Here is a 13,330-nt window from a genome sequence, read left to right as displayed (position 1 = left end):
AAATATAATGGGAAAAAAATCAGTGGTGTCTCTGAGATTAAGTTCTAACCAATTTTTCTTTATAATTATTTGTTAATTCATTTAACTTTGGCAGGATTATTAGCCAGAAAATTCTTGCGCTTGATCCAGACTCCAAGATATTTTAAAATACGCATATTCATTCCTGAGTTAAAACATAGTTAAATACTAGTATGCATGCAATTCCCTCACAAAAAGGACAATTTCTGTTAACTTCCTTCAGAGAATTTCCTGCCATGGTCATTACTACTAGCATTGGCAGGGTATTAAGACAAGCTATAAATGGACAGTGGTCTTTGCCACTGCATTTTCTGATTTAAGAAGATAAAGCAAGCCTAAATAACATGAAATCCAATTTAAACAGATTGGGAGAACATAAATATTTGCAAAACTGTTCACAAAGGAATATTCCTTTGAAAGAAGAAATGAGTGTTCCAGTGGAAATTTCAAAAATATGAATACACACATCTCTACCAGGTGATCATTATTGCTTTGGTTGAGTCATCATGGTACATACAAAAAATAAAAGTACTTCTTCAGTAAATGTAATTTTTTACAAACAAACCATAGAAAACTCCATAGACAAGGATAAGACGTGTTTCAACAGTACACCCACCTGGTTCTGTCAGTTTGAGGAGACTTGATTCAAGAGTATTTAGATTTTCTGCTGCTTTTGCCATTGCAGCTAAATGGGATGCCCTTGAGGATCGTCTCTGAAATATTAAATACTTTGTTATGAAAGCTTAGCTTTAACTTAACTAAAACCAGCTTGTCAATAGTGGAATTCAGCTTAGATCACAAGTCTTCTAAATCTATACCTTATAATTTCATCAATATTGTATTATTTTTCTTTTCTGATGAAACTAAAATTATGTTCATTATTTTTTTAGCACAGCATATTTTGTCAAGCATGGGGACTCCTCATCTCTGGAGGTGTTCAAGACTGGGCTGAATGAGGCACTGAGAAACCCAGTCTAGTGGAAGGTCTCCCTGCCCAAGGCTGGTGGTTGGAGATAGATGATCTTTAAGGTCCCTTCCAACCCAAACCATTCTATGATTCTAGAACAAAAAAAATAATAAATCTAGTCATCAAAATAATAGAATACAGAATTTAGAGAAAAGAAGAAGTAAAAACCAGAACAACTACTTTTACCTCTTTGCCAGTGCCTATTTCTTCAGTTTTCACATCTCCTGACTGGCCAGGTGAAACTCCTGGTGAGATCAACAATTTTTTCCCATAGTTAATGATAACTGCTGAAAGTTCATATTCTTTCCATGAACGCAGTACCTATAAAAGAATAATCTGCTAAACAATTTTTTGTTTACATAATATGTAATATTTCATTACTGCCTACTTCTAATTATCAAAATGCATGAATATTACAAATAGAAATTAATTACTCAATATGCAACTTTCTTTTAATAAAAACACCCAGGACTATAGACATGTAAAATAATTGGAATTGCAGATATGTTATCTATGTGTTCTACTTCTGCTTAGCCTATCCCTCAGAGAATAGAAAGATTTACCCAGAAGTATCTATTGCTGTGATTGACACTCTCCCTGTTCTCAGACAGTACTGCTATCAAAGAACATAAAGGGTAACTAAATGATCCTCATTTGCCTCTCTGGTATCAAGTACACATTTTAAAATCCCAACTGTATTAGTGAAAGGACCAGTGAAATTTATTTTTAAATTACAAAATTTATAAATTAACAGCATAGCAAATGTTTTTCAACGGCTTTATGTTCTTTAGATAGAGCTCTAAAGGCCCAAGTGCTTCTACTATGTGCAAGCTGACTTCACATTAGGATCTTTGCCTTTGTGATCCTAAGTGTATAAATTACCTTAGGATAAACACAGTACATGACCTGACTGTAAGCCAAAAGAAAAACATATACCATGCTTTAATGAGAAGCATTTTCAATTCACTCATTCTCTTTGCTATTCTGCATGCTATCCTGTTGAAATGCTATCTCTAAGGAAAAAAAAAATCAGCAATATTAAGTGGTAGTCAATTAGCTGAGGAATCCTACAACAAACACTTAATCAAGGTTTCAAGGCTTCTAATAGGCTTTATTGGCCCTGACAGCATTCACCTGGGGCCTATGCCTGTGGGGCAAGGAGCTCCCTCTCAGCTCAAGTCTAAGCCTACAGTTCCTGCTGGCTGCTATATGGCAGGAATGCCGGTCTCCAGCTTGGTGCAAGTCATGCCTGGGTGTGGCAATGGATCCACTAGACTGGGCACCTGGCCCATGGATCAGCTTCTGAGCTTGACCTCGGACTGTTCCCATCACGATGGACCAGCTTGCTGGGCTCTGTCTGACTCTAGCCACCTCACCAGGCCTTATCCTGACCTGTGGACTGACTTCCCAGCTTCAAATCTGATCTGCCTCATCACCACAAATTTGCCTGATCATCTGGATACCTGGCTGAACCTCAATACCAGATGCTGCTCTGCCAGCCATGGCATTGCCCTTGGCTCCTGGCCTCACAGCCATGCTGGCCTTGCAGAGCATTTTTAGGGTTATTTGATACTGATCTGGTCTTGTGAAGTTAGCACAAAGATTCAGCTCCTACAAAGACCCAGCATGGGGGAATCCCTCAAATCCTTAGCCACAGCTCAGCTTCAGTATGAGCTCTTAGTTGAGGTACACACCCAAAGCTAGAGGAAAGCTGATTTTTTCAGCATCACACATTTACAGTAGCGAGTAATTAACTGCAGTATGTCCCTATACATGAGGGAAAAAATCCAGTACCGTGTTTCTCCTTATCTCACCAAATAGATTAAGTATCTGAATCATAAATGTCATCTACAGATATATATTATGGTTGAAAGTCAAGGTGTTTTTATTTTTGACAGCATGCAAGACTAAACAGTATAAAGTCTCTTGTATCTAATTAGCAACTAAAACAGATATGTTAATCTGATTAAAATTACAAATATGCTCATTTGCAATAAATAAACTTTTAAACTTATTTATTACATGTACGTCTTATTGAAAATAGTACTGCCTTAAATGTAAAATTACACAAATCATATAAAATGTAGATCTGATGACACAGACTAATAGACTATTTCCTGAATAAATAGTAAAAAGTCATAATGTCATTGTTATAAAAATGCACTGATTCAAAGATACTTACAAGTATTTGTATGCCTTTACTATTTAAGATTGCTGGTTCTCTAAGACATCATTCTGAAGGCCAGCTTACTAAATCTCTCTTCTTTTTTCTTCAAAATGCCAAGAGCTGTATCTCAAATTAAGCAGTAACCGCAAAAATACAGACCATACCTTTGCTGTATGATATGAAGCACAAGCTATCATGTGCTGAATACTCTCATAACATCCTTCCTGTCTCCTTTGCAAAGTAGCACTTGGAATTTCTTGGAGAACAGCCAAGCATTTAATGAGGATCTGTAAATACAAGGGTTAAAACAAAATTTGGAGTCTGGAGCATACTTACAAGCTTCTACCTCTGTACAGCCCACTGTATTTCATGGTAAACTTTAAAAATACTTGGAAATCTAATGAATAGGATAAAACATTAGCTGTACAAGTGCCAATAATAAAATTTCCATTTCATTGAACAATGTCAAGATTTCAACCACAGTCTTTTGGAATAAATTACATGTTTGCATAAAATCCCAGATATTAACATACAGATACATGATGGATATTTTTACTGATTTAACTAACATGGAATCCAAGAATGTCTAATTCAGTGAAATAATCCTACTGGAGGACTGTTTAAAAATATATTGAGATGGTAAGAATTTCAAATGAAAAAAATATATTTCCAGTATGCTGTAAAAATAAAATATTTCTTCCCCCAGTTTTGTCCATCAGAAATGAAAAGAACATGTGGCTAAATTATTTTTCACTTTAATTAAGAAATCTGAAAGAGGAGCTATTTCCAGTGGCTAGCTGTACCTTTAGCAGGACACCACAGCCAACAGCGTCTTAAGCAAGAAGCTATCCCTGTATTCAAATAGATGATTTTTTTTTCCCCTAATTACTCCTGAAAACTTCTCAGGGCCCTAAGTGTCCCAGCAGTCCTTCCCTGAGCATCCTCACTTGAGACCTCCCCTCATATCCTCTGCCCAGGAGCCCAAGAGTGGCAATCAAGCTCAGGCACAAGCCTTCAGTCCCTGCTTGAGCTGTGGTACTGCTGTTCTGGTCTTCAGTTCTTTCTCCTGGATGGGCCTTGGACCTGTGCTGTAGCCTTGCCTTCAGCCCCTGGTTTCAATTCCTGCACCTCCCAACTTTTTCTCCTGGATGGAGCCTGGGCCAGCCCAATAACCTCATGTTCTCTGGACTGTCCTGGATCCTCTTACCAGCACCCTGCTCTGTCTGCCATATTCAGATGCTGCTGGTCTCTGCCTCACCTACAGTGCAGTCACCTCATTCTTTCTCACAGAGCAAATATACTCTTATTGCTGCTACGTAAAAAGGCTATCTAATTACAGGAAAAAGATTTGCATGTTTCTACTATATGCTTGCTGAATCTAAAAACCACATCTGCTGTTTCATAAAATGTAGTCTGTTTTTGAAGAGAAGGTGCTTGCTTCTGGGAAGGAGCACATGCCTGAAAACTAAAGACTGCATTGTCAAAACACTGAATAACTTTCTTTTATTTAAGAAGAAAACAAAACTGTATATGAAGCAAACATTCTGAATTTAAATAAAAATGCCATCTGCAAATAACATTCAAGTAGAAATTACATTGTAGGATTAAACTGTAGATCTGCTACAGTTTAAAATACCAACAATCACCCTAAAGAAACAACTGATTCTCTGCAGTTACTTCACCATATTTGAGAGCAGAATGTGTGCAGCTTACACCAAACTTATCTACATTGGGGACACATAAAACTCAAAAACATCAGCTATTAAGAATTCAAAGCCTAGATATTTAGCTCTCCAACTGTACTGCCTATTATAAGTTTAATTTGAATCACTATAACTGCAGGACCTGACAGCTGCTTTGTCTTAAAATGCTCTCACCTGAACTACTGGCACTAAAAAAATCTTGTGATAAATAAGTGGGGCGAGGAGACCATAACACTGTACAACAGACTGCAGGGCATAACTTGGATCGTTCAACCAGTTGCTAAGTTCAATTGCCGCAGTCATTCTTTCACATTCTGCTAATCTAGCTACCTGCAAAAGAAAAACACATTTTGATTTAAATATTCATTCTGTTGTTTAAATAACTTGAGAGTGGAAGAAGACAGATGTTACTGCAGTTTAAAAAGCAGGATAAGCCGCAAGTAAGATAAAAGTTTAAGAATGAATTTAAATTTACACCTGTTAGAGGTATACTAAAAACCACATTATTCCTGATACTAAAGGAAATGATTGCTCTTGATCTAATTGTGCCCTCTGAGTTTGCCCATATAATTTACAAATTGAGGCTGATTAATAATCTCAAACTATGTGGAGTAGAAATTTTGCATGCTAGCCCCTCACAGGTGGCAAGGGAAGGATAAATCCTTCCATTCCCTTCAAGTTATATGTTGCAGTCCTTGCAAGTGAGAGTTGATCTTGTAAAGTCACAGAGTAATCAACTGCTCACATTTTTTACAAGTACTTCAGCAAAGAAAGGAATAGAATAGGAATGCAATAAAAGAGGAGGCAAAGCCTGACTATCCAAATAAAAAAGAAAGGGTGTTTCTTGTCATTAACATGCCATTATACTATAAAAAACTCTGAAATAAAATATTACTATATTAAAACCATGAAAACCTGTTAGAAGTCACATCTTATTTAAAATACATATATTACATAGCATAAATGTTTAAAATTTAAAAGTCAAGGTAGATCTTAATGGGACAAAAATAACAATTATTATACTTGTTTCTTATATTACAGTCTACCACCACTGAAGTCAAGAAAAATCATTTTAAGTAGGAATCTGTGGGCTTTGGATTAGGCAATGACTGATTCAGAAACCATCATTCCAGCAGGATGTAAAAAACCAACAGCTTCTGAAATACTTCAGAAAGAAAGGCCATGTAACCCATAGAAAATGGAGTATTCTGTAAATAGGATTAGTTGATTGCCACATCTATCTTGCAATGATGAAATAAAGCTAATGAAATAAAGCTGATAAATCCAGTACATTATTTTAAACCACACATACTTGCTCTGTATAAAATATCTCATTGGAACAGATGGAATCACAGAACAGTGCTCCTTCCACGACATTAATATCAGAAACAGCAAATATATTCCTCAAAAAGAGGTGCAAGGTAATAGGAGAAGTCTGAGATACCGCTTCAAAACGTAACCTACAAAATAAAAAAGCAAAAGAATGGTAAAAACATGCTAATTATGATTCAGATCTTGCATGCCTGACACTGCATTATAATAAAATGAAGTCTTTAGTTTTAAAATTATGGACAAAAATGATTACTATAATTTCTTCTAGAAATAAGAATTACATATAAAATATAAAAATTTGTTTAAAATTTGTAAATTAAAAGCTAAATAAATAAAAATACGACTTCTTTTGAAATTGCTATCCACTTTCTCCTAATCTAAGACAACTTTTCCTTATTTGCATCATCCAATCCAGTGAAAATAATTTTGAACTGTCTTTCAAGACTTCAGATGCAACAGCTTATTTGTTTTCACTGTCTCCTTTTACACATTGTTCTTCTGTATTCTGACAATGATACACGCAGTTGTGAAGTCCATTAGTAAGTATTACTAACAGACTCCTTTTCAACACTTATGTCTTGTATTACAAGTCTCTTTTGCCTGCTTTTCTGTCAAGATATTTTTTGGTTAGATTTTTTTCCTCTTTCCTGGGGACAGAGAGGCATTTGTAATTGCTGTATTTTTGTATTTTTTAAATATTTCTGTTACAGGAAAAATCCTATGATTTTGAAGTACAAGAAATAAATTCCTTCTTCTCGATTGTATTTCCTGAACGAGACTGAAACTCGAGAAGGAAGATCAAATAGACACATTCACTCACTTGACATTGCCAAGATACCACCACCATGGCTTCTGGCTGGAAACACAGGTTTTCTTTCCTTCAGGCTCCCTCTGCTGTCCCTTTAGCAAGTCCAATTTCTTACCTACTGCTCAGTAAAACTGAAACTACCTGATACCACAGCTGTGAGAATCTTCCATGTTAATTGAAAAACAAAAGAAAGAGGCTTGGCCATAACCATCAGAAAAGCAAAATCCCCAAAACTGCTTTGCACAGCTGCTTAAAATTTTCTGTCTTCATCTGATTTATCTGAAAACAGACTCATTATAATGTTATCTCTAGAGCCGGATGTGTTAAAAAAATTGCTTATGAAAAAATAGCAATAATAAAACAAATGCAGACAACAGCACAATGACTATTCCTGGTTTGTTGCCTAGGCCAGGAATAGATTAAAAAACCCCACATAGTCATGAAATTGCATGCATAGTGATTTTCTGCCAGCACCATTGCAATCCACAGGCTGAAAATCCCAACTGCTGCTATGGCTATGGCATGTAACACCAAGACCCTTCGTGCATTTGTATGCCTGGTATCAGACATGTGGTGGCACTTGAAGGGCAGACACTGAAGTTGATTATTTGTATTCAGTTATATTGGATGTTAATTCATTATCAAAGCATAAATAGCTGACTTACATATAAAACTATTTTTCTTATAATATTTCATGTCTATGATTTCATTAAAATATTTTTTATCTGGGAATAAATTCAGTTTTGATGTATTTCTGAGCCTGGATCAATTGAATTTCAGTAAATGTAACAACAAGATTTCTATCTGGGTGATGAAAACCTTCTATAATTATGGTTGAACATTTGAAATTTTTTCATGAAATAATTAATTTTAAACATCTCTAAAGCCCTTTAGCATATGCAAAGACTATTGGCACATTATATTGCCACCCCAAAACAAAATTAGCAAGCATTTACCTTTTTTGGTTGGTGTTCTTGACAAACTGTTCACAATTTCTGATATCTATTGCTCTCTTAATTGGAAAGTCAAGAACCCAGTGCATATGATACATTTTGCATATGAAAATGCATCACACAAAACTAGTACCAACTTTGGAAATGTTTCACAATTATCTTAAGAAAACAGCCATTATAAATAATTAGGTGTGTAAATGTTATCAGTGCCATAAATAACAAAAATGCTTTGCTAATTATAAACCTTTATTTCAGAACATTTTTCATATCACAAGCCTGAACAAAATTCCACAAGTTGGAACTCTTCTAAATAAAATGTGCACAACTACAATAAAAAAAAATAATGAGAGATAATTAATTATTATTTTAATTTTGTTTCACCAATTACCTTTTTTCAGATATAGTCAAATTACTTCTTGCAGAAATTACAGCTGCATTGGGAGGCAGTGGAGAAGAAACTGAAACAAAGTAATCCCACATTGGTGAAAACGCTGCTCTGGCTAATCTAAAGTTGCCCGTCTGATAGGCTACCTACAAAATAAACAAACAGTGAGTTGACATGGAATAACCAAGCCAGACAAAATTACAGGATAAATAAGGTTTCAAAATTACCCACAACATGTAAATTTACAATTTCTCTAAGAATATCCTGACACAGTTGAATAAAATACATGCAGCAATAATCGGATTCTACTAATATTAGTGTGGTTCAGATTTAGCATCAGAGAAAGCAAAGGGGGCTCTTGACTGCTGACCAGTGCTCTATCAGCCCTGTGTGGAAAACCTTACAGGCATTGTGCTGCAGTTCTTGAAGGCATATAAATTCATTTAGGTTCACTTTTCTGTTGCTAATACTGCAGAATGCCCTTCTCCTCTGAATAGCAGGACGTAAACTAAGCCAAATAAGTAGGCATAAATTCATGTGGATACGTCTTACACTGGAATATTTTAGGAAAGCTTCTAACTGTTCCCCATGATCTATCTATATGGCTAGACAATTTCACTTTTCTCTGTGTCATAATCTGATTTAAATACCCTTTTGTAAGAACACAGAAAATTATAATGATCTGACAACCTTTGTGGTCTTTCACAAGATACTACAAAACTAATTTCAATATGAAAATGGTTGGCTTTGATATCTGCTAAGCTTAATAATATTTTTTATTCCATCATGTCTAACAAGATGATTTCTAGTACTTAGTCTCAACCACAAAAATGAAAAAAACCCAAATTATGAAAAAAAAAAAAAAGAAAGAAGTTAAATGCAGACTGTAAAAAGAGATGGGCAAGAAAACTATCTGAATCCTTTCCACTTAACCTGATATTTCTAATAATTTTGAATTAAGAATGAACTTACTTAGATATACTATTTTTATGTTAAAATTGTAAAATTGTGATTTCTGCTTATCAAGCTTTCAGCAAGAAGGTCTCAAGATGTTACCAGATGCAGTTTTAGAATAACCACTGAAAACAAGTAATTACAACCAAACGAAAGTAGGTGTCCATTATCATATTATAACCCTACCTGAGTTAGATATGCTCGAACAGTAGTAGCAGAAAGGGGTGGATAGGCAAGGATTGGCTTAGTCATTTGCCCAATGGCATCCCCAATAAGTTTTCCATCTGAAGAATATGCTGCGACAGCAAATATGTATTTCTCATTGGCATCTAACCCTTGTACTTCTAAGAGAATTTTTCCATCTGCCGGTATCTACCAATAAAAATATTTTTCTAGTTAGACTCGCTGTACATATCAAAACAAATCTCAAATTCTAAACTTTTATTATTAAACAAATTATTTAATGGTCTTGGATACAGTCAAAGTACAATCTTGATTAATAGCATGTGATGTACTAGATTCTTGTATTAAATTCTTGAAAACGATGAGAAAACAATGAAATGGTAGGTGAAAAAAAAGGATCCGTTTTCTCTGGAATGATGATGTGTACACAGAGCACATAACCTAAGAGAACAGTTAAGTACCAGGACCTGATGTTTTTTTAAGATACTTGTGTCCATTTGAACATTCACACAGTGATTGCCCATGCTTGCAGTCACTGAAGCTGAAACACTCTGTCCCTGAGCTGTGCTTCCAGACAAAGATCATACTGATGTCCTTCAGACATGGCACCTACTTGTATCAGATATAGGCAGAGATATCTGTGGTTCTTTTCAACACCATTAACAGTATTTTGGAAGCTGTGAAATAAACAATATACTTTCAAGATCTTCATTTTTCCTTCAAGTAATTGTATTCCTGCACTTTAACATCATGGCTCACTCCTAAGAGGATTTTCCACCTTCCTCTCTGTGACCAAGCTGACTTACACAAGGAAGATTCAAAGACTTCAAGGGTCTTGAAACAAGAAACAAGTGACAGTGATAGAAGGATAATATGAGAATCGAGATCATCATAATGCAGCATCAACACAATGCTCTTATTCAGTCTGTCCTTCATAAGGAGACCTTTGAACAACTGAAATCCCTTCAGGATGCTGGGGCTGAATCCTGAACTAGCAGACCAGAAATAAGTGTACAACAGTCTGCAACATCCCTTTATGAAAAGTTGATAGATTATTCTATCCCCAAGAACTCTAAACATTTTTTATTGAAGTCAGCAGATAGAGACTTTGTCTGCAGATCAGCATTTTGCAAAAGCATATCCTAAAGCAAACAGAAGTTCCATTGCAGAGGTGTATGGTTAACTTCAGATGTGTGTGTCCAGAGCTAAGATGGTCAGTGGCTTGAATGGACTGCAGCAAATTTGTCGCCCAAATTCACAGAAAAAAAACAGCTGGCAGTGGGGTGAAAGTTACCTGTGAAACACTTAAATCACCTGAGATGGAATGAAATATTGAAACTAACTCGCTAAACGTCACAGGAAGCTCGTTTTTGTGGATTTGATGATCAGAGTATCAGGAATAACATCAAAGCCTCTACTGCAAGTACCTACACACATCTACTCTTTTCATACATTTTCCTTTAAGGAGGGGAGCCAGAGGAACAAAGGGTGCAGATTCCCTCTCTGTCACCAAACACAAGTCTATCAGTGTTAGTATAGAGCTTGCTTACAAAGCCAGGAAAGCCTGAAACATCAGGCAAAAGAGGTTGACATCATTTTTCTGTCACAAAGCACAAGAGACCTGCCCTGCAAAGAACAGAACTCTTAATAAAAAGATTTCCAGATACAAAAATGATCACTGAGGTGATCAGTGAAGGGTTAGACTACAGAAGCTGACGAGGACATGCTGAAGCTTTCTTGCTCCTTTATTAAATTACAAAATGCACAGTATTTGGGTGGTTCATTGTTGTCATACAGGAGGAAAATGCAATAGCAAGCATGAGTGAATGAAAACCAGAATTTTCTCAGTCTGTGCAGAAACAGCAGGATGTGTTTCAAAGGAAAAAAAAAACTCCCTAAAAATGCAAAACCAAACCAAACAACAAATAAACAAAGAAACATACAAAAAAATCAAAAAAATTAAAGGTCAAATTGTAATGAACAAATAACATAGAAGTACCAACACAGTCAACATGATCAGTCATAAGTAATTAAAGATGTGTGGGATAATTCACCATACCACATGTTCACAGAATGAAAGGGAAAGAGCATGAACCTAGAAATAAACTGTGTCTGAATGTGAAGGTTATTTAAAAAGTTATATTATCATGCTGGCAGCATTAAGTAAGGCAATGTCTTGTTTAGAAGAAATAGCTGATAGAAGTTACACAATTAAGAAGAATAATGAATTTTTATCTGTTTAGAATTTCTCTTTTTTTTTTAATTCCTGGGAAGAGTAGTGTCTGGAGCACACTCTAGAAATACTTCATATACTTTCTTTTGCTTTGGCATCTCTTATATATTACTCAAAAAACCATACTTGTAACAAGGTACAGATTTGTTTAAATTTTGACACTTTTGAGTAATTTATTTTCTTATTCAAAAAAGATTCCTGGAAACTTTTTGGTGTAAAGATAGAAGAGTTTGTTAAAGGCTTAGCCAGTTACATGATTTTAAAAAATGTGTCAGATAGAAAGAATTAGAGTTGGATTTTTTAACAGGAATAAGAATTAACTAAACAAGTTTTACCTCTGTCTTACCTCTTCTCCTGAATTTTGAAGTTTATTGCTATTTAACCTTACTTTCGTATTACTTCCTCCTGCTACACAGCCCAAAATACAGTACCATGAAACCTTGAAGAAAATGAGAACAAAATTACTTGATGCACGCTATTGTTTCCAATTTTTGCCTAATGTAGAATGTACAGATTTTGTGAAAACAGTCTCTGCAAAAAAACTCTACTTACTTAGAAAAAAGTATAGTCTAACTGCACTAAAAACATCAATTAATTTATTTAGCTGGAAAACTAGATATACAACTAGTGGGAATAAAACCAGATGATTCTCCATTATCCTAACCCCACCTTGAGTTACCTATTCCTCAATGCTATCCCAAAGCACAGACTCTACAGGTCATAGATTTAAAGTCACCTAGATCCATTATTCATCCATGAGCCATTATTATCCCTGCAATGGTATTCTTCTAAAGTTGACATTGAGTTCCTATTTAGCAAACTACTTGAGGACAGATCCTTAAAATCAGGCAAAAGAAATGCAGGTATGACATCCCTTCCTTCTGTTGAGTCATCAGACCTGCTGAGGCTGCACTTGATCTCAGTGTCTGTCATCACTGAAGATACTGAAGAGCATCAGTGTGAGTGATTCCAAGAGTGAGCTCTAAGGGACCCCACTCATCACCATCCACTACCTGGACATAGAGCCATGGATTACAACTCTGGCTGTGTCCATCCAGCCAATTCCTTATTCACTGAATGGTGATTCACCCATCAAATCCATGTGTCTTCAATCTGGAGATCAGCCATGTCATGTGGGACCATATCAAAGGCTGTACAGAAGTCTAAATTATGACATCTGTTGATGTTTCCCTGTTGACTGTTTTTCACAAGGTGTTATTGAAATGGAGAAGACTATTTTCAGCAAATGAGCCTTAAGATGTGAAAATCCCTCAGGTATTTTGACTCCTAGTACAAGAACTATATATGTCTAATTAAATCTGAGGCACATATTTATCCTAAGAAACTAACTAAATCTGAAGTATTCAGTTCATAACTTCTACATTAAAAAAATACCTTTCCTGTCTGCTCAACAGCTATGTGTTAACTTCAGAAAAAAAATGTCTTCTAGACTACCTAGCCTCAAATTATAAGAATAATAATCACACTTCGCCATCTAGCGGCCCAAGATGCTGCATTCACTCTCCTATATTTAACAAAAAGAAGTTGGAACACATACTAAAACAAATGAACTACCAAACTTTAAAGTTTGAGAGATTTTTAAATTTTATTTTAGATTCAGTAAGGA

General features: G+C 35.4%; 1 protein-coding gene across 3 annotated transcripts in view; it reads right to left on the bottom strand.

Moving 5' to 3' along the window:
- Positions 1–13,330, bottom strand: part of CFAP54 (cilia and flagella associated protein 54) — a 101,956-nt gene that overhangs the window by 55,866 nt on the left and 32,760 nt on the right. For all 3 annotated transcript variants that reach the window (XM_053943715.1, XM_053943713.1, XM_053943714.1), the window contains exons 22-29: positions 12,050–12,142; positions 9,474–9,659; positions 8,337–8,479; positions 6,168–6,315; positions 5,030–5,185; positions 3,317–3,439; positions 1,172–1,306; positions 635–731 (exon numbers count right to left, since the gene is read on the bottom strand). In XM_053943715.1, coding sequence (XP_053799690.1) covers positions 635–731; positions 1,172–1,306; positions 3,317–3,439; positions 5,030–5,185; positions 6,168–6,315; positions 8,337–8,479; positions 9,474–9,659; positions 12,050–12,142 — 1,081 coding nt within the window. The remainder of the gene's footprint in view (positions 1–634; positions 732–1,171; positions 1,307–3,316; positions 3,440–5,029; positions 5,186–6,167; positions 6,316–8,336; positions 8,480–9,473; positions 9,660–12,049; positions 12,143–13,330) is intronic.

The sequence above is a fragment of the Vidua chalybeata genome, chromosome 5, assembly GCF_026979565.1.
Source record: "Vidua chalybeata isolate OUT-0048 chromosome 5, bVidCha1 merged haplotype, whole genome shotgun sequence".
Taxonomy (NCBI): Eukaryota; Metazoa; Chordata; class Aves; order Passeriformes; family Viduidae; genus Vidua; species Vidua chalybeata.
This window is presented reverse-complemented; position numbering and strand designations above follow the sequence as displayed.